This window comes from Pyrus communis, chromosome 4 (genome assembly GCF_041283825.1).
Source record: "Pyrus communis isolate YQ-2024b chromosome 4, ASM4128382v1, whole genome shotgun sequence".
Lineage (NCBI taxonomy): Eukaryota > Viridiplantae > Streptophyta > Magnoliopsida > Rosales > Rosaceae > Pyrus > Pyrus communis.
The window spans coordinates 23,459,730-23,477,350 of record NC_142568.1 but is presented as its reverse complement, the minus strand read 5'-3'; the positions used below and the strand labels follow the sequence as shown (position 1 = coordinate 23,477,350).

Here is a 17,621-nt window from a genome sequence, read left to right as displayed (position 1 = left end):
AGAAAATGTGCATCAAATTAGTCAATAAAAAGAACACAACCCACAAAATAAACGAGGAAAAGTCTCAAACATTAACAAACCTTTGGTGAGGACATCAAGAACTCCACTGGATTCTAACTACTTCCTGAATGCTGAGGTGCGTTGGGGGATATTTTTCCGGGATTGTTTCTTTCGATTTGGTCTAGCTGTGGGTGGAAGCTCTAATGGTTTGAATTTCTTCTTATTTTCGGGAAGTGTTTTTCGTACTTTATTTTCCGTAGTACATTTTTTGGTTTTTATTTTTTTTTTTATCAAACGATAAATTTTATTAGATTAGATTTTAGATTAGTCACCGATAGGGTTTGAACTCACGTTGTCATGCAATGACTCAACTCATTTCCACCACTATGATAAATGGCCATTTACACATTTTTTGGTATTTAGTTGTGTACAAATGTTATACTTTGAAATGTTGATTCTCTTTATCATAATAATTTGCCTTTTTATTTTTCCTACCTTCCCACTTATCTCATCACAAGTGGATTCCATTTACCCATCTAACTTCAAATTTTTGGAGCTCTCTTATTATATCTTTCCAGAGTAATGAGCTTAAGAATTCTAAAAAGAAAAGAAAACACCTAGCGATTGAACGTTATGAGTCGCATGGAGGAAAACTCAAACGATTTAAAAAGGTAAAAAAAACCTGCAAATGCATTTGTGTATTGTGTTTCATTTATTATTAAAACCCATTACTAAAAGACACGTCTTGACACACTTCATCTTAATCGTTCAATATATTTTCTTCAGCAGCTTCGGCTTAGAGGATGAGATGAACAGAGGTTTATATGGTTTGTCCTTGGACGTTCTGGGCACTTTTCCGACCAGTGGAGCCCTTTATCCCTACAGTAGTTGCAATATGCGACAATAAGACGTCCTTTGGAGGAACCACCAGGATGGGCACAACGGTTGGGGTTTTTGTAGAGTCGACGATCCAAAAGACCACAAACTACACCATAACCATCGCCAACAAAAGCGCCGGTGGGACACCATTCCAGTATGGGCAGGAGGAACTGAAGTGCTCATTTTCCTTACGGCAAACTCTACATTGCCCGAAATTATGCTTTTCTTGTTCTGTTTTTTCCTCGAGCTGGAGTTGAGCCTTCGAGTCTCCAACGTCCTTTAGTAAACATTTTTTGTTTTCTGTTTGTTAGCAGTTCCATTGTTAAATACACGAAGAAGAAGAAGAAAACTTCCAAATCACACGTATAGAGTAAAAACCATAACCTATTTTTTCTTGCAACACAACATGTATACTATAGAGTTACAAACAACATGTATTGAGCCAATTACACAATTATTAAGTAGCAACTGTGAATATATATATATATATTCAGAGTAGCAACCCTAAATATAGTATACATACTGTGTACCAACTCTGAATATATATATATATATATATATATATGCGCAACAGTTTATTGAAAATGTCTTAGTGATTGTGCAGACCTATTCCCGACCATCTCCATACTAGGCATGTTACATTCGTACCAGAGACCGACGACGCGAGAGAGAAAGTAGAGAGAGAGAGAGAGAGATGGAGATGGCGAGGAAGAATTGTGGGGTTTTGATACGAGAGACGATGATCGGGATTGGGATTGGCAATCGCTATAACCCCCGAATCCCCATCCCAATCCCAGGTCGTCTTCTTCATCATCACCGTACGGTCCAAACCCTAGCCCCCCCAAATTCAATGCCAACAACCACCGCAGCAGCAGCATCTGCCATTCCTTCCTCCAAGGCATCCGCCTCCTCCTTGGCCTCACTCCCAGCCAGGGTCTCCGCCTCCGGTGCACTCTCGGCCTCGGCCTTAGGCCCAGGCTCAAGTAAGTACCCCCTCCCGCTCGCTCTTTCTCTCTCTCTCTTTCTGTTTTTTATCATCTATCTGCCACTGACTTCGCTGCCGGCTGTTTCTACAGAACTTCTGTTTCCGAGTCCCCAAGACATGATCATGTTGACGGAAAAGAAGGAATATAAGAGAGCAATTAAACAAGTTAAAGGTAAACAACTGCAGATTACTACCTAGTATTGCATTGGATTGAACACAACATGTATGATTTGGACTAGTTAGTTAATTACATTATAATGAGAAAAAACAATCATGAAAAAAGGATCCATAATCTGATCAGAATTGCTTCCCAATTCCCACCCACAAGTGCATATTCAATTCAGTTGGAACTTGGATATTCCTCCCTTGCTGGCTGGCTTTCCAAAAGGACCGCCTTTGCATTTAACATGGACAAAAAACTTTCAAAACCTTGCTTGTTATTCTACGCAGCTTCTTATTTATTTTGTAGGTGGACGTTTGCCAGCAGTTTTCTACTTTACTGAAGCCGCTTGCCCAAATAGTAAGTTGTGATGCAAAACAATTTTATCAGTCAAGTTATTTCTTGTAAACTGCTCCTCTGCAACTTGTATTTGGGTGTACTATTCTTTTGCAGCCGTCACGTACTCAATTCCAATCGTTCGAAAGATCAGGGAGCATTTCCCACATGTAAAACTATATAAGGTTCTGATTACAGTTGAGGTATGGTATCCTAATCTGCTAACTTGATTGGATCATTTGGGAACTATATTTTCATATTGTAAACTGTTTGTATCCCATCTTAAGATTAAGGTGAAAACAACATGTGGGTTCTAGTTGTTGGATAGTGGCCAACATTGCTTTCGGCTACACAACAATCCAAACAACTTTGGCTATAAAAAATTATAAACAAAAGAAGGTGGGAAACACCTTCCTTGTTTTAAGGAGAAAAAAAGGGAAAGGTGTTTGTTGCTTTTGGAAAAGTTGTGATGAGTGCTCATTATTTCGGTTTGAAGAAGAGAGAGAGGAGAGCTTATTTCGGTAGAGAAGAAAAAGAAAGAGGGAGCTCTTTTTCTGCAGAGAGCAAGGAGAGTTGCAGAGAGCCCAAAAGGAAGAAGAAGCTGCTGCTTCATTTGGTTAGTAATCATCCACCAAAGTAGTTGTTGTTGTTGTAATAGCTTTGAGCTATATGTACAGAGAAGAAATTATTCATTATATTTCTTCCTCTATTTGTTTCTTTGGTGTGTGAGAGCTATTGGGTGTATTGGGTTATTTGGGCCGTGAGATTGCCAACACTTTGTAAACTCCCATTTGGTTGATAGTGGATTATTGGGTGAGCTCCTACTGCTCCGAGGACGTACTCCAGTTACACTGACTGTGGAGGAACCTCGTTAAAATCTTTGTGTCTTTAATATTTTGTTCTTGCATTTCCATTTGATAAATTTCCTGTGGGTTAGCTTGAGTTGGTTCCAAAATTTGGTTTTTTGGTGCTATCCTAGCACAACAATTGGTATCAGAGCACTGGTTGCTCTTGGGTACTGTCTAGTTGCCAAAGATGTCAGACGGGCAAGATGAGAATCCTTTTGGAAGCAGCTCCGGGTTTGCAAGAACTACGGTGCAAAATGCAAAGTTCGAAGTTGAAAAGTTTGATGGCACAAACAACTTTGGGATGTGGCAATGTGAGGTTAAAGATGTGTTGGCTCAACAAGATCTTCTTGCCGCCTTGGGAGAGAAGCCTGAAGCTATGTCGAAACTGGAATGGGAGAAATTAAATTTGTGGGCTTGCTCTTCAATTCGGTTGTGCCTTGCAAAAACTCAGAAGTATTTTGTGATGCGGGAGACTTTGGCAAGTGTGTTGTGGCAAAAATTGGAAGACAAGTATATGACGAAGAGTGCAGAGAACCGGCTACACTTGAAGAAAAAGCTCTACCGCTTCCAATACAAAGAAGGTACAAAAATGATTAGACACCTTGATGCTTTTAATAAGTTGATTGCCGACTTGTTAAATTTAGATGAGGATATTAAGGATGAAGATAAGGCCTTAATATTGTTGAATTCCTTGCCGGACTCTTATGAGCATTTTGTTACCACTATTATGCATGGTAAAGAAACTGTGAAATTTGAAGATGTGTCAAATGCCTTGATGAATTATGAAATGAGGCATAGAGATAAAAATCATGATAGTACCTCTGAAGCTTTATTTGTTAGAGGTAGATCATCGGAGAGGAGATCCTCTTCTAGCAGGAAAAAATCACAGTCTCGACCTAGAGGAAACTCTAAATGTAGAAAACCTTTGGAAAGGGATGAATGTGCCTTTTGTCGTAATAAGGGCCATTGGAAGAAAGATTGTCCTAGATTGAAGACCAAAGGCAAAGAAAGTTCTGAAGCTAATGTTGCTGAGGTTGAAACAGATTTTTCTGATTTTGCTTTAACCACTTCCTCATCATTTGATTGTGCTACTAAGTGGGTGTTGGATACGGGTTGTACTCATCATATGACTCCTCACAAGGATTGGTTTTCAAGCTTGAAAGAGTTTGATGGCGGTGTTGTGTTCATGGGAGATGACAATCCTTGCACAACAAAAGGGATTGGTACAGTTCGTTTGAAATTGCATGATGGCATGGTTAAAGAGTTGACAGGTGTTCGGTATGTACCGAATTTGAAGAAAAATCTTATTTCTTTGGGAACTTTGGAAGCCAAGGGCTTCAGGTTTCATTCAGATGGGCAGACATTGAAGGTGACTTATGGTGCACTTGTTGTGATGAAAGCTCCTCGATGTGGCCATTTGTATTTATTGCAAGGAAGCACTGTGACAGGTGAAGCGTCTGTAGTCTCAGAAAATATGGGCACATCCGATTCTGATACTACTAGACTGTGGCATATGAGGTTAGGCCATGCTGGTGAGAGAGCTCTACAAGGGCTTGTGAAACAAGGTCTTCTAAAAGGTGCCACGACTTGTAAGCTTGATTTCTGCGAGCATTGTGTCTTGGGAAAACAAACTAGAGTAAAGTTTGGTACTGCTGTACATCAGACGAAGGGCATTCTTGATTATGTGCATTCGGATGTTTGGGGTCCTACAAAGACTCCCTCTTTGAGTGGTAGACATTGGTTCGTGACCTTTGTTGATGATTATTCAAGAAGGTCTTGGGTCTACACTATGAAGCACAAGAGTGAGGTGTTGAGCATTTTCTTGGGTTGGAAGAAAATGGTTGAGAACCAGACTGGGAGAAAGATTAAGATTTTGAGATCGGATAATGGTGGTGAATACACATCCGACCCTTTCTTTAAAGTTTGCAAAGAGGAAGGGATTGTGAGACATTTTAGTGTCCGGGGAACTCCACAACAAAATGGAGTTGCAGAAAGATTGAATCGAACCTTGCTTGAGAAGGTTAGATGCATGTTGTCTCAGTCGGGTTTGAGCAAGTCGTTTTGGGCAGAGGCAGTTACTTATGCATGTCACATCATCAACCGATTACCCTCAGCTGCTGTTCAGGGTAAGACGCCAATGGAGGTATGGACTGGAAAACCTTCTAATGATTATGATTATATTCGTATTTTTGGTTCACCTGCTTATTTTCATGTAACTGAAAATAAACTTGATCCTAGAGCCAAAAAGGCTATCTTTCTTGGTTTTAGTAGTGGTGTCAAAGGTTACAGGTTATGGTGCCCGGAGATGAAGAAACTTGTAATCAGCAGAGATGTGACATTTGATGAAGAAAATATGTTCAGAGACTCTGAAAAGAATGTGAAAGATGTCCAACAGGTGGAGCTTGAGAAAGTTGCCTCTAGTACTTCAAATCCTATTTCCGCTGATGTCGAAGCCACTACAAGTGAAGAAGTGGGAGACCATGAGGATGTTGAAGAAGTTGAACTTGAAGATTCTATTCAAGTTGAAGAGCAAGTTTCACCTCAAGAGTCTATTGCCAAGAACAGAGGAAAGAGAAATATTACCAAGCCAGCTCGGTATAGTGACTATGTTGCTTTTGCTCTTCCTATTATCACTGATGAGATTCCATCCAATTTTGAGGAAGCCATTGAGAGTGAAGAAAAGGAGAAGTGGTGCAATGCCATGGGCGACGAGATGAATTCTCTCATGAAAAACAAGACTTGGGAGTTAGCTAAATTGCCTAAGGGTAAGAAAGCTATTGGTTGCAAATGGGTGTATGCCAAGAAGGAAGATGTTGCTGAGAATAGCAATGTCAGATTCAAAGCAAGATTAGTTGCTAAAGGGTATGCACAAAAGGAGGGCATTGACTACAATGAAATCTTTTCTCCAGTTGTGAAGCACTCCTCAATTCGCATTATGTTAGCTCTTGTTGCACAATATGATCTTGAACTTGTGCAACTTGATGTGAAGACGGCTTTCCTACATGGTGATTTGAATGAAGAGATTTATATGTGTCAACCGGATGGGTATAAAGTGAAAGGGAAGGAGAATTTGTTTTGCAAGTTGAAGAAATCACTTTATGGCTTGAAGCAATCTCCAAGACAATGGTATTTGAGGTTTGATAAATTTATGAGAGGCCAAAATTATTCTAGAAGTCAATATGATCATTGTGTGTACTTCAAGAAGTTGCAAGATGGGTCTTTCATTTATTTATTGATATATGTTGATGATATGTTGATTGCCTCAAAGAATGTCGAAGAGATTGAGAAATTGAAGAAGCAAATGAAGAATGAGTTCGAGATGAAGGATCTTGGTGAAGCAAAGAAGATCCTTGGCATGGAGATCACTAGAGACAGAGAGAAGGGTTTGGTTTGTTTGAATCAAAGACAATACCTTGAGAAGTTGATTCGGAAGTTTGGAGTTCATGATTCAACTAAACCGGTTAGTACCCCTTTGGCTCCTCATTTTAAATTGAGTTCTCTACAATGTCCTAAAACTGATCAAGAGAAGCTACAAATGAAAAATATACCATATGCAAATTTGGTTGGTAGTTTGATGTATGCAATGGTATGCTCTAGACCGGATATTGCTCATGCAGTTGGCATGGTGAGTCGATATATGCATAATCCTGGTAAAGAGCATTGGAATGCAGCTAAGTGGATATTGAGGTATCTCCATGGTACTCGAGATGTTGGTTTATGCTTTGAGAAGGATGACTCTGGTATTGGTCATTTTGCTGTTGGTTATGTTGATTCAGATTATGCAGGTGATATGGATGGAAGGAAGTCTACTACAGGCTATGTGTTTACTATGGCTAAAGGGCCAGTTTGTTGGAGGTCCATTTTGCAGTCGTCTGTTGCCTTGTCTACTACAGAGGCTGAATATATGGCAGTTGCTGAAGCTATAAAGGAGGCCATTTGGATACATGGGCTGATTAGAGATTTGGGGGTTGATCAGAAGCAGGTGGAGGTGCATTGTGATAGTCAGAGTGCCATTTATTTGGCTAAGTATCAGGTTCATCATGCGAGGACCAAGCACATAGATGTGCGTTATCACTTTGTTCGTGAAGTTGTTGGTGAAGGAGAAATCATTCTCCAGAAGATTCCAACTAAAGACAACCCCGCTGATATGTTGACTAAGGTTGTTGGTGTAGCCAAGTTTGTTCATTGCTTGAACTTGGCTCACATTTTGCCTATATAAAGAAGGCGTTGAGCAGTAGGAGTTTTGGAGCATTTGGCTCGGTATGAGTTGTTCTCTTGCTAGTGATTGGGAATGTTGTGTATCAATTGTGTTGGTTGTCTTGTCATGGCGTTTTTCGGAATTTGGCCAAGGTGGAGATTGTTGGATAGTGGCCAACATTGCTTTCGGCTACACAACAATCCAAACAACTTTGGCTATAAAAAATTATAAACAAAAGAAGGTGGGAAACACCTTCCTTGTTTTAAGGAGAAAAAAAGGGAAAGGTGTTTGTTGCTTTTGGAAAAGTTGTGATGAGTGCTCATTATTTCGGTTTGAAGAAGAGAGAGAGGAGAGCTTATTTCGGTAGAGAAGAAAAAGAAAGAGGGAGCTCTTTTTCTGCAGAGAGCAAGGAGAGTTGCAGAGAGCCCAAAAGGAAGAAGAAGCTGCTGCTTCATTTGGTTAGTAATCATCCACCAAAGTAGTTGTTGTTGTTGTAATAGCTTTGAGCTATATGTACAGAGAAGAAATTATTCATTATATTTCTTCCTCTATTTGTTTCTTTGGTGTGTGAGAGCTATTGGGTGTATTGGGTTATTTGGGCCGTGAGATTGCCAACACTTTGTAAACTCCCATTTGGTTGATAGTGGATTATTGGGTGAGCTCCTACTGCTCCGAGGACGTACTCCAGTTACACTGACTGTGGAGGAACCTCGTTAAAATCTTTGTGTCTTTAATATTTTGTTCTTGCATTTCCATTTGATAAATTTCCTGTGGGTTAGCTTGAGTTGGTTCCAAAATTTGGTTTTTTGGTGCTATCCTAGCACAACACTAGTTTTTTTAATCTTAATAAATTACTAGACAAGTATTTAACTTTTGTTTTTCACTACTGGCCATCTGGCAGTTGCTATACTGTTTGAAATTAAAGTTTTTTACTTTTGTTTTTTTATAATGATTTCTTTATGAAAGCAACATTTTTTTTTTCCCAACAGGATCGTATTATAATGTGAAGCTAGGAAGTAGAAACAATGTTAAGAATATTTAAATTCATTTCACAAATTCTATGTAAAATGCTCTTCTGTACCAAAACAAAATTCAAATTTCTTTTGGTTTCATGGATAACTTGGCGAGCAAAGGGAACTTCATTTTGGATTACATGATAACATCAGTAGTGCATAAGTTCAAAAACAAATTAATGAATAACAAATGAAAATCATTGATTTAATATGACATGGAGGTATACAGTTCACCCACTAGAGTTCATATAAATATTAGACCAAAGATTGTAAAATTCTATGATTTTACCTTTTACTTTCCAAATATATATAAGAACTGTTGTAAATAGAATTTAGCAGTCCATGATACTAAGAAGAAATAAGTTTTCTATCATAAATCATGTTTCTTCTGAGAGTTTTTCTGGGCAGTTTGTGATCGCATCACAAATCACAATGCTTAGTGCAACTAGGTGCATCTTTATCTCTTTTGCTTACCCTGTTCTATACATTGCCTTGGTAAAACATACATAAATATTGTCACACCTGATAAAGCAAATTTGCTGGAGTATCAATCTTTTATTTCGATACTCTAATTATCATTTGTCTTGCAGTATGGTATATAGAAGGCTTATGGTATTATATCTTGTTATGCCCTTTAAATTATTGTCCTAACATTGTTTATTCTATTTATAGAGCGACTTGCGCCCAATAGCATATGATTTGGCTGTTTGCATTTTTGTAAGTGATTCTGTCCCTTTTGTTATCATTGCATGTTCGTAACATAATTAGTTCATTGATTGCTCATGTATGTAACCTTTGTGTTTTTATTATGATTAAAAAACTTGTGGTGTTTTCTTACCATCTGCTAATTGAAAGTTTAGAATAGCTATACTTGCTATACATATATATTTGTATTGGCTAATTAGGCCGTTAGATTAAGCTGAGTAAATAATTCAGCCTTGCTTTCATCTAAAAATTGCAAATTAATTTGATGACCTGTGCATTTTGCTGCAGCCAACATTCCTTTTCTATCAAAACGGGGTTAAGGTTGATGAGATTGTTGGTGGTCATGCTGATCCCGTGATGGATATGTGTGAAAAACTTTACAGGTAATTCTTTTCTTCATTTTTTTACATTTGTTTGTTTTTGCATATTTGTGAATGCAGTCGTATATATTGGTGCCTTTGGGGTTTTTGATGGTTCAATTTAAGTTTACATCTATGTGATCACGCGCAGTATCTCACTTGTTTTGGATTTATATCTGTCTCTCTTATATATATATAGTTAGTTAGTTAGTTAGTTAGTTACTAAACCCTATTATTGACCTTCCTCATATGTGTACTTTCCAATAAAGATACGTCAGGCCAGTTGAAACCCCTCAGCGGACGAGGTCATCCTGGAAGGGGAAAACGGATACTCAACAACTTGTCCTACAAGCTAAGAAAGATGAGAATGACGTAGTAGTTGCAGGAGGGTGGAAAGTGGGAGATGGTTCGATGTTCTTCCAATGGAAAGGTGGTGCGGTAGCTGTTGATAGTAGTGACGTACCTTCAGTTAGTGAAGTGATGAAGGATGTTGAATCTTTATGTACAGCACCAAGGGGTTTCAGTATGTGGTGTTTTGCGAAAGGACTATTTATAGCTAAGCCTGAGAAGAGAGTGGTATTTTCAAACATTAAAGATCCTGGGCTCAAGATTGGTTGGTTTCGTGAAGAAATGGAGGTGGAATAAGTTGGATGCACTTAAATTTATGAATTGTATTATATGCTGTTGACATCATATATATGGTTCGGATGGGTGGGTTTATTTAAATTTGGACAAGTAAGTTGTACTAGTAGATGTTTGTGCTACGTTGACTCTTATTTGATTATATAATATTGAGCCTATCTTTGGTTTCCTTCTGGTACTAGCATTGTTATTATCTGCCAGTGCAACAATTTTTTGCCCATTTTATCATATGTTTACCAGCTGTGATTTGTCAGAACTGTTCTCCTAAACCCTAGAGGTTTAGAGAAAATGGGTGTCACCCACCGTTTGGTCTTTTAATCTAACGGTAGGTGCTTATTTTTAAGTTGTACTTTATCTTATACCGCCGTTGGATTAAGATCAATACCACCGTTGGATTAAGATCAATACCACCGTTTGATCTTTGATCTAACTGTAGGTGCTCGTTTAACTTTTCTGTTGTACACTTTTTATCTTTCACCGTTGGATTAAGATCAAACCCACCATTTGATCTTTTATCTAACAATAGTAAGTGACCACTATTTCCATCATTATGGTGGAACATGACTCGGGGAGATAGTAAAATGACTGATACTTAGTTTAGTGAAAGCTATGGGTTCAATGTTAAATGCTCCATCATCATAGTGGATCTCAAGAAAACTGCCACATGCTTGATCGATGCATTATATTACTAAGGAATGAAAAATCAGTCAAAACTGTTTGGGGTTCATTCATATAGCAGAAACGGTACAAGAGTAACATAAAACTTTTCCAGAAGCCGATAATATATAGCACTCCAAAGTTGTCGTCTGTCTTGCACTCAGTAGTGCATGCACAAGTGCAACATGACGACTATTATCGAGTGCTATTACGTAAATAAGCAAACAAGTTGAGCGTTACACTCAATCGTGCAATATGACGACTATTATCGAGTGCTATTACGTAAATAAACAAACAAGTCGAGCGTTACATTTACTTACATAATTATCCAAATTCCAAACCAGCACACTAAGTGGTCTGGACCATAGTGTCAACAACCTCACATAACAAGATTCATAATCCTAATATAAATAAATACATTATTCCTAAGGCATGTTGGCATACAGCCATTCATCAGAAAACATCTCTCCTTCTTCCCCCTCAGCCATCTCACTACACAGCCATTCAAGCTTGGCATCATCATCTTGCAGCTTGGAAAATGTCTCTCTCTTCTCCTGAGATAAAAATAGCCCCTTTGCAAACCACCATAGCTTGTCACCGGGTTCTACCCCAGGTAAAGACTCAACTGCCTCCATCGCTTTAGGATATGACGATGCAACAAAACTAATCGGAAGTACCTCAACAAGTTGTGACGGATCCACTCCACCTTTTATAGCTTGTCTTCTCCTTTTCTTCATCCCAGATGGACTAATTTACACACATTAAGCAAGTCATCAGACGATCGAGGATATTCAACATATATGATTCCATTAACAAATACACAAAATCAGCAAACAAAAAGTAACCAAGAGATTGACCACCAAAAAAAAGAAAAAAGAAACCAAGAGATTGAAGGATTACTTGTAAACATTTGCGAGAGTCTTTAACAAGCTGTTGATAGAAGGTTTGGCAAGTTCATCAACCTTTTCCCCTTTTAGAAAGAAACGGAACGTTGGCTGCAGAAAAATGCACACATCAGCACAATGAGGTTTCAAGAACAGACACGTGCGCTATAAAAAATACAAGGATCAAATCATTTACCGTCTTGTAAACTCCCACCCAGCACAATGAGGAACAACCTGCAGTCTATAGATAAAATATAGAACGTCAGGTTCACAAATTTAAAGGCATAATAAAAAGAAGTTATCGTATGATTCTTCTATGTGCAGCTACACGACGGATCATAATTTATATCATTAAGTAATCTTTTACCCATAACAGTTTAGCATGCTTGTTGCTCCTAGGAAAAGAATAAGGACTAGGGATCTAGACTATTCAGCTATTAGCACATAACGAGGAAGTAATCAGAGAATTGCTAAGTTAGCGAGCGTTTCGAATAACTATTAAAATGTTCAAAAATACAGGAACTAACTATTGAACTGAACTTAGACCCGTAACTAGATTCCGTACCTTGAAAAAGCAAACCCTAAATTTTGTAATGTGTGGGTAAAACACACACATGTAATTCAAGATTGGATCATCACTCGAGTAAGAGACTGCACAAGAAGAAACACCGATTATTATTGGGTTTAGGGTTTAAGGTTTACTTAATTGATTACAGTAAATTCAAAGGAAAATTAATAAAAAAATAATTTAAAAACTTTAAGTTTTAATGATAATAACAAAATAAAGGATAAATTGAATAGTACTAGGTTTGACTTTTTAGTGTAAAAATGTTATTTTTCGTTAAAGTAAACAGTACCAGACTTTTCGTTAAAACTTCCTAAATTCAATTCATTGCACAAAAAAAAGGAAAGGGAATTCGATCATTACAACTTACCAGAACTTGATCCCCGACGTTCGGTGAAGTAGAAAACCGCTGAAAGACTTTCATCTGTACCAATAAATTACCAGAAAACAAAATTATACCCTAAAACAAAACATTTTCAAAAAGAAATTACTAGTAAAATAATAGCATGTACACCTTCAACTTGTTTGAGTGCATCGTCATATTCGGGTGCGACATTCAAGAAGAAAACGTTGGGAGGAGGACGAGGAGCCGGATCTCGATCTCCATCTGGAAGTGGAACCGAGTGCTTGTGTCTCACAAAATGGAGGTTTGGGTTTGGGTGGTAGTTAAGGAGGGAACAAGGGTAGTAGACGGAGGAGGTGGCGGCAGCAGGGGCGGCGGCTAATTTCCAATTAATTGCCGTCTGTGGTGGGGAAGTTTTCGATGGTCTGGAGGAGTTTAGAGTTTGGACAGAATTAGAAAGGAGACGTGCGCAGAGCTGGTGCTTGTTGCGATTTCCCCCGACCAACTGCCGCGTCAAAACCCCGCCGAAATTCATCCTCGCCATTTTCGCCTCTCTCGATCTCGATTCGCTGATCCCTAAAACCGGCGGTTGTAAATAATAGGGTTTAGCCTGGGCGAATTTCAATCACAAGCCCAATCACTTCTCAAAGTCAAATCGTTGAAGAAGACTCACAAGTCAAACTTAAATCCATGCATAAAGTACGAAATGAAATAATAGTTTATTGGACGCCAAGTCCATACAAATCACGTAAATATATAATGTCAAGCTGTGTTGCGTATTGTAATTCTCAGTTTACTACCGTGAAGTTTTTTGGTTTTCAAAATTTCATACATCAAGTGATAATTGTGGAACACTTTCATACATTTGTTAAGCTTTTTCTTTAAACAATCATTAACCTGTGATGTGGCGCTAGATCTGACAATTTCTTACACGATCCGTTAACACGACACAAAAATAACAGATTTTGAATCAATACTAATCGGGTCATCCGTTATGAACCTGTTAATAACTGATTTATACCTTAGTAACCCGTGTAAATTGAGCAAAGAGCATATTGACAATTTAAAGTACCATTTCCAAAAGAATTGATACACAAATGAAGTAGTATTTCGACTAAACCCCGCGAACAATGACCGCTTAGTTGCATACCAACGATCATATGTTCAAAGCTCTCAAAATTCTCAACACGGTTCACACTTACTCTAGGTGTATTATAAACTGGTCAGAAACAATATCGTAAGGGTTGACAATACGAGCAAAAATGTGTGCAATGACAATGAGATTTAAAACGAAAATGCAAACCCGAAAAAGCTAACATCCAACTTTTGATGTGAAAGAATATGTAAGTAATAATAACATCTGAATTCTTGAGCAATTATTCAAACAAATGAACTCACTCAAGTGCAGATGAAGGGTTCTCGTTCTGCTCATACAATGCAACCGGGACTTCCCCATATAAAAAATCACAAAAATATATGAAAAATAAAACAGAAAAATAAAATGTGCATCAAATTAGTCAATAAAAAGAACACAACCCACAAAATAAACCAGGAAAAGTCTCAAACTTCAACAAACCTTTGGTGAGGACATCAAGAACTCCACTGGATTCTAACTACTTCCTGAATGCTGAGGTGGGATGGGGGGGTATTTTCTGGGGTTGTTTCTTTCGATTTGATCTAGCTGTAAGTGGAAGCTTTGGACTACCTTATTGCTGCTGCTAACGGTCCAAAGAGGATCAGTGGGTCAAAACCACAGTTTTCGTTATTTTAATTGGGAAAAGATAATTGATTGAATTTCTTCTTATTTTCGGGAAGTGTTTTTCGCACTTTATTTTCTGTAGTACATTTTTTGGTTTTCTTTCTTTTTTTTTTTTTTTTGGCAAAACAATAGATTTTATTAGATTAGATTTTAGATTAGTCACCGACGAGGTTTAAACTCACGTTATTATGCAAGGACTTAACTCCTTTCTATCACTGTGGTAAAATATCATTTGCACATTTTTTTGGTATTTAGTTGTGTACAAATGTTATACTTTGAATTCTTGATTCTCTTTATCATAATAATTTGCCTTTTTATTTTTCCTACCTTCACGCTTATCTCGTCACATATGGATTCCATTTACCCATCTAACTTCAAATGATGTATTCAATTGGGATTTTGAAAGATTTTAATTCTTTTAATAAATTTAGGTATTTTCAATCAAGTTTTTCAGTGATTCTTCGAGATTTAAAATGTATTCCATCAGGATTTTAAGATAGTTTATTAAAAATGAAAATTAATGAAAATGGCTTCACAACTTTGAATCTTAACCAAAAATCACATAAACTTTATTTAATGATTAGGATAAACCAAACATTAAATCAACCCAATCAAAATTGGCCCAAACAATGAGTTTTCGATTTTACCCTGATGGCAACACATTCTCCCGTTTATTTCATCCGCTTCACTTCAGATGAAATAAAAAAAACTTTTGTACGGTTTCTACAAGTTTCTACAGATCTCATGTCATTTTCTCTCTGCTATTTTCTCAATTTATAATTTCGATCTGATCGTCTACGATAAAGATGACCCCACCCTTGTGATCCATGAGGAAGTCAAGGCCAAGAAGAGTTCGAGAAGTTCGGAACGCTCCCGACCAGTCTTCCACTGATAACTAGAAGTTCGAGCGAGTTCTGACAATCATCAGAGATAGCTTAAAGATGGACTCCAAGAGGTAACTATAAATTTGGTTTCGAATTTGTGAAAAAGTGTGGATTTGTTTCTCTCTATTTATTTTCTGCATATTTGGGGTCTTCTAGGTGTGATTATGTTGACTATTTCTGGGCTTTTGCAATATTTTACTCATATCCTTTTCAAGTGATTTTTTTAGAAGATGAAATGATTAAGTGTTTGGAGTTTTCTGGTTGCTTTTGATTTGTAGAACTTTTATTGTTTAAATTAATAAATGAATTATTTTTTAAATGTAAAGATTGGTTGGTCTGCAGTAGAATTGAACATTTGAATCTGTTTTCACAGCTTGCTGCAAGAGAAGATAAATATGCAAGTCAAATTTGCAATCAAGAACGATGTCACCGAAGTACCATTTTCATGAAACTTAAGCATTCAATTTAGCTTTCAATTTTTATTTTGTTTTATATTTTGATTTGGCCTATGATGCACTCTCATTGTCCTCTTGATTCCTGCAGCTGATTGAAAATACCCCGTTGGTATATCTCAACAATATTTGTTTTGGATGGTTGCGTAGCACGAATTGCTGCCAAGCTAGAGTCAATGGAACTCTGCGCTTGTGTAAAGGGCAGGCATTTTCTTTGCACTTTTCCCTAAGGGATATTGATTTTGTTGTCCTTATGCAAAAGAAATCAATACTCAAGGTTCATACACATTTGATCTTGAATTTGTATATGCAGGAGTGAATATTGTATGATCAAGGTTTTTAATTTTCAGAAATTGTCAATGTCTAGTTTAAAAAATAGTGATATTAAATTGATTGACTATTTATGAAATTTTCATAGGTACTACACTATTTATTAAACTGACTGATTATTTATGAAACTGACACATTTATTACACTATTTATTAAGCTTAATATTTATGAAACTGACACGGGTACTACACTATTTATTAAATTGACTGACTATTTATGAAATTGATACGGGTACTACACTATTTGTTAAACTGACTAACTATTTATGAAATTGATATATGTACTACATTATTTCTTAAACTGATTGACTATTTATGAAACTGACACATGTACTACACTATTTATTAAGCTCACTATTTATGAAACTGACACGGGTACTACACTATTTATTAAATTGATTGATTATTTATGAAATTGATACGGGTACTACACTATTTATTAAATTGACTAATTATTTATGAAACTGATACATGTACTACACTATTTCTTAAACTGACTGACTATTTATGAAATTGACATATGTACTACACTATTTATGAAACTGACACGGGCACTCACTATTTTTATTAAATTGACTGACTATTTATGAAATTGATACGGATACTACACGATTTTTTAAACTGACTGACTATTTATCAAACTGACACATATACTACACTATTTATGAAACTGATACGGGCACTCACTATTTTTATTAAACTTACTGATTATCTATGAAATTGACATGGGTATTACACTATTTATTAAACTAATTAATTATTTATGAAAATGATACATATACTACACTATTTATTAAACTGACACAGGTACTATACCATTTATTAAATTGACTGACTATTTTTGAACAGAACCAAAATAACTCATCCTAATAAGTAACAATGAACGCACTTACGACAATGACTTTAATTATTAGACTATTAGTCAATTAGGCAACCAGAAGTTGGATTACCAAATTAGCTAATCCTAACCCACCACCCTCACGACAAGTCATCTTAGTCATGTGTGCTATGCTGATGCTATATATATATATATATATAGCATCAAACAAGTAACAACTAACAAGCACGTTCAAGGAAACTTGGATAAATGGCTCACAAGTACTATAACAATGCACTAGTACTACTAGTGTTTGCCAGCATTGTGGCGCAGGAAGGAATGTTAATGGTGGGTGCTGCTCAACGAGATCTTTTATTATGGTCTCGTTTCTTTGAAACTTTGCTTTATATATATAGAAAAACAATCAAACCAGGCTTTTCATAGTACAACATCCAACCCAGGCTTTTCATGTGGATTTTCTTCCTTGGAACAAGTTGCTTCTCAACCCTCATCGATGCATTCTGACTGGAATTGAGACAAGCCATTTCTCATCTTCTTCGTCGCACCATCAACCAGCTTATTGCCAGATGATGGGGCCTCCTCCCTTCCCCTTTTTCGTTTCATATACACTTACTTTTCAAAGTTGCTAGAGGCTTGGCTATATGCAAAACGAAATGCAGCTTCTTTCTCACGCAAACTTTTATAAGAGATTAGCACGATGAAACGCAAATCACCGTCGTATCTAAAATCAAGAAGTCCCAGCATTCTACGTAATGGTCTATCACAAATGTCGGCCACCCATGATG

The 17,621-nt window shown here is 37.1% G+C and overlaps 3 protein-coding genes and 1 long non-coding RNA gene across 7 annotated transcripts in view; 3 read left to right on the top strand and 1 right to left on the bottom strand.

Annotated features, from left to right (window-relative positions):
- The window catches only part of LOC137722212 (uncharacterized), a 34,990-nt gene that overhangs the window by 4,636 nt on the left and 12,733 nt on the right, over positions 1 to 17,621 (top strand). The gene's annotated exons all lie outside the window — the stretch shown is intronic.
- On the top strand, positions 1,452 to 10,303 carry LOC137721769 (uncharacterized). 2 transcript variants are annotated; one of them, XM_088693102.1, is made up of 7 exons: positions 1,452 to 1,862; positions 1,956 to 2,036; positions 2,334 to 2,384; positions 2,478 to 2,563; positions 9,092 to 9,136; positions 9,413 to 9,507; positions 9,762 to 10,303. In XM_088693102.1, the coding sequence occupies exons 1-7, from the start codon at positions 1,574 to 1,576 to the stop codon at positions 10,126 to 10,128; spliced, it is 1,014 nt and encodes a 337-aa protein (XP_088549228.1). In that variant the 5' UTR covers positions 1,452 to 1,573; the 3' UTR covers positions 10,129 to 10,303. The 2 variants fall into 2 exon arrangements, with proteins under 2 accessions (XP_088549228.1, XP_068316890.1); XM_068460789.2 differs by having other exon boundaries at positions 1,458 to 1,862; positions 9,753 to 10,303.
- On the bottom strand, positions 11,141 to 13,191 carry LOC148697667 (uncharacterized). Its single transcript, XM_088692028.1, has 6 exons — positions 12,746 to 13,191; positions 12,602 to 12,655; positions 12,232 to 12,317; positions 11,863 to 11,907; positions 11,683 to 11,777; positions 11,141 to 11,529 (listed from the first exon to the last, which is right to left on the bottom strand). Exons 1-6 carry the CDS (start codon positions 13,116 to 13,118, stop codon positions 11,208 to 11,210), a joined length of 975 nt encoding a protein of 324 aa, XP_088548154.1. The 5' UTR covers positions 13,119 to 13,191; the 3' UTR covers positions 11,141 to 11,207.
- On the top strand, positions 14,949 to 16,078 carry LOC137721879 (uncharacterized). Its single transcript, XR_011066735.2, has 3 exons — positions 14,949 to 15,288; positions 15,591 to 15,651; positions 15,761 to 16,078. It is a non-coding gene; the product is annotated as an uncharacterized LOC137721879 (long non-coding RNA).

Bases quoted from the DNA above. Each gene is read 5' to 3' on its own strand.
- LOC148697667 (XM_088692028.1), bottom strand. From the start codon at position 13,118: ATGGCGAGGATGAATTTCGGCGGGGTTTTGACGCGGCAGTTGGTCGGG. The intron at 12,656-12,745 runs GTGTACATGCTA...TTATTGGTACAG, and splicing joins TGCACTCAAACAAGTTGAAG to ATGAAAGTCTTTCAGCGGTT. The intron at 11,778-11,862 runs GTAAATGATTTG...ATTTTTCTGCAG, and splicing joins GGGTGGGAGTTTACAAGACG to CCAACGTTCCGTTTCTTTCT.
- LOC137721769 (XM_068460789.2), top strand. From the start codon at position 1,574: ATGGAGATGGCGAGGAAGAATTGTGGGGTTTTGATACGAGAGACGATG. The intron at 1,863-1,955 runs GTAAGTACCCCC...CTGTTTCTACAG, and splicing joins GGCCTTAGGCCCAGGCTCAA to AACTTCTGTTTCCGAGTCCC. The intron at 2,385-2,477 runs GTAAGTTGTGAT...ATTCTTTTGCAG, and splicing joins TGAAGCCGCTTGCCCAAATA to CCGTCACGTACTCAATTCCA.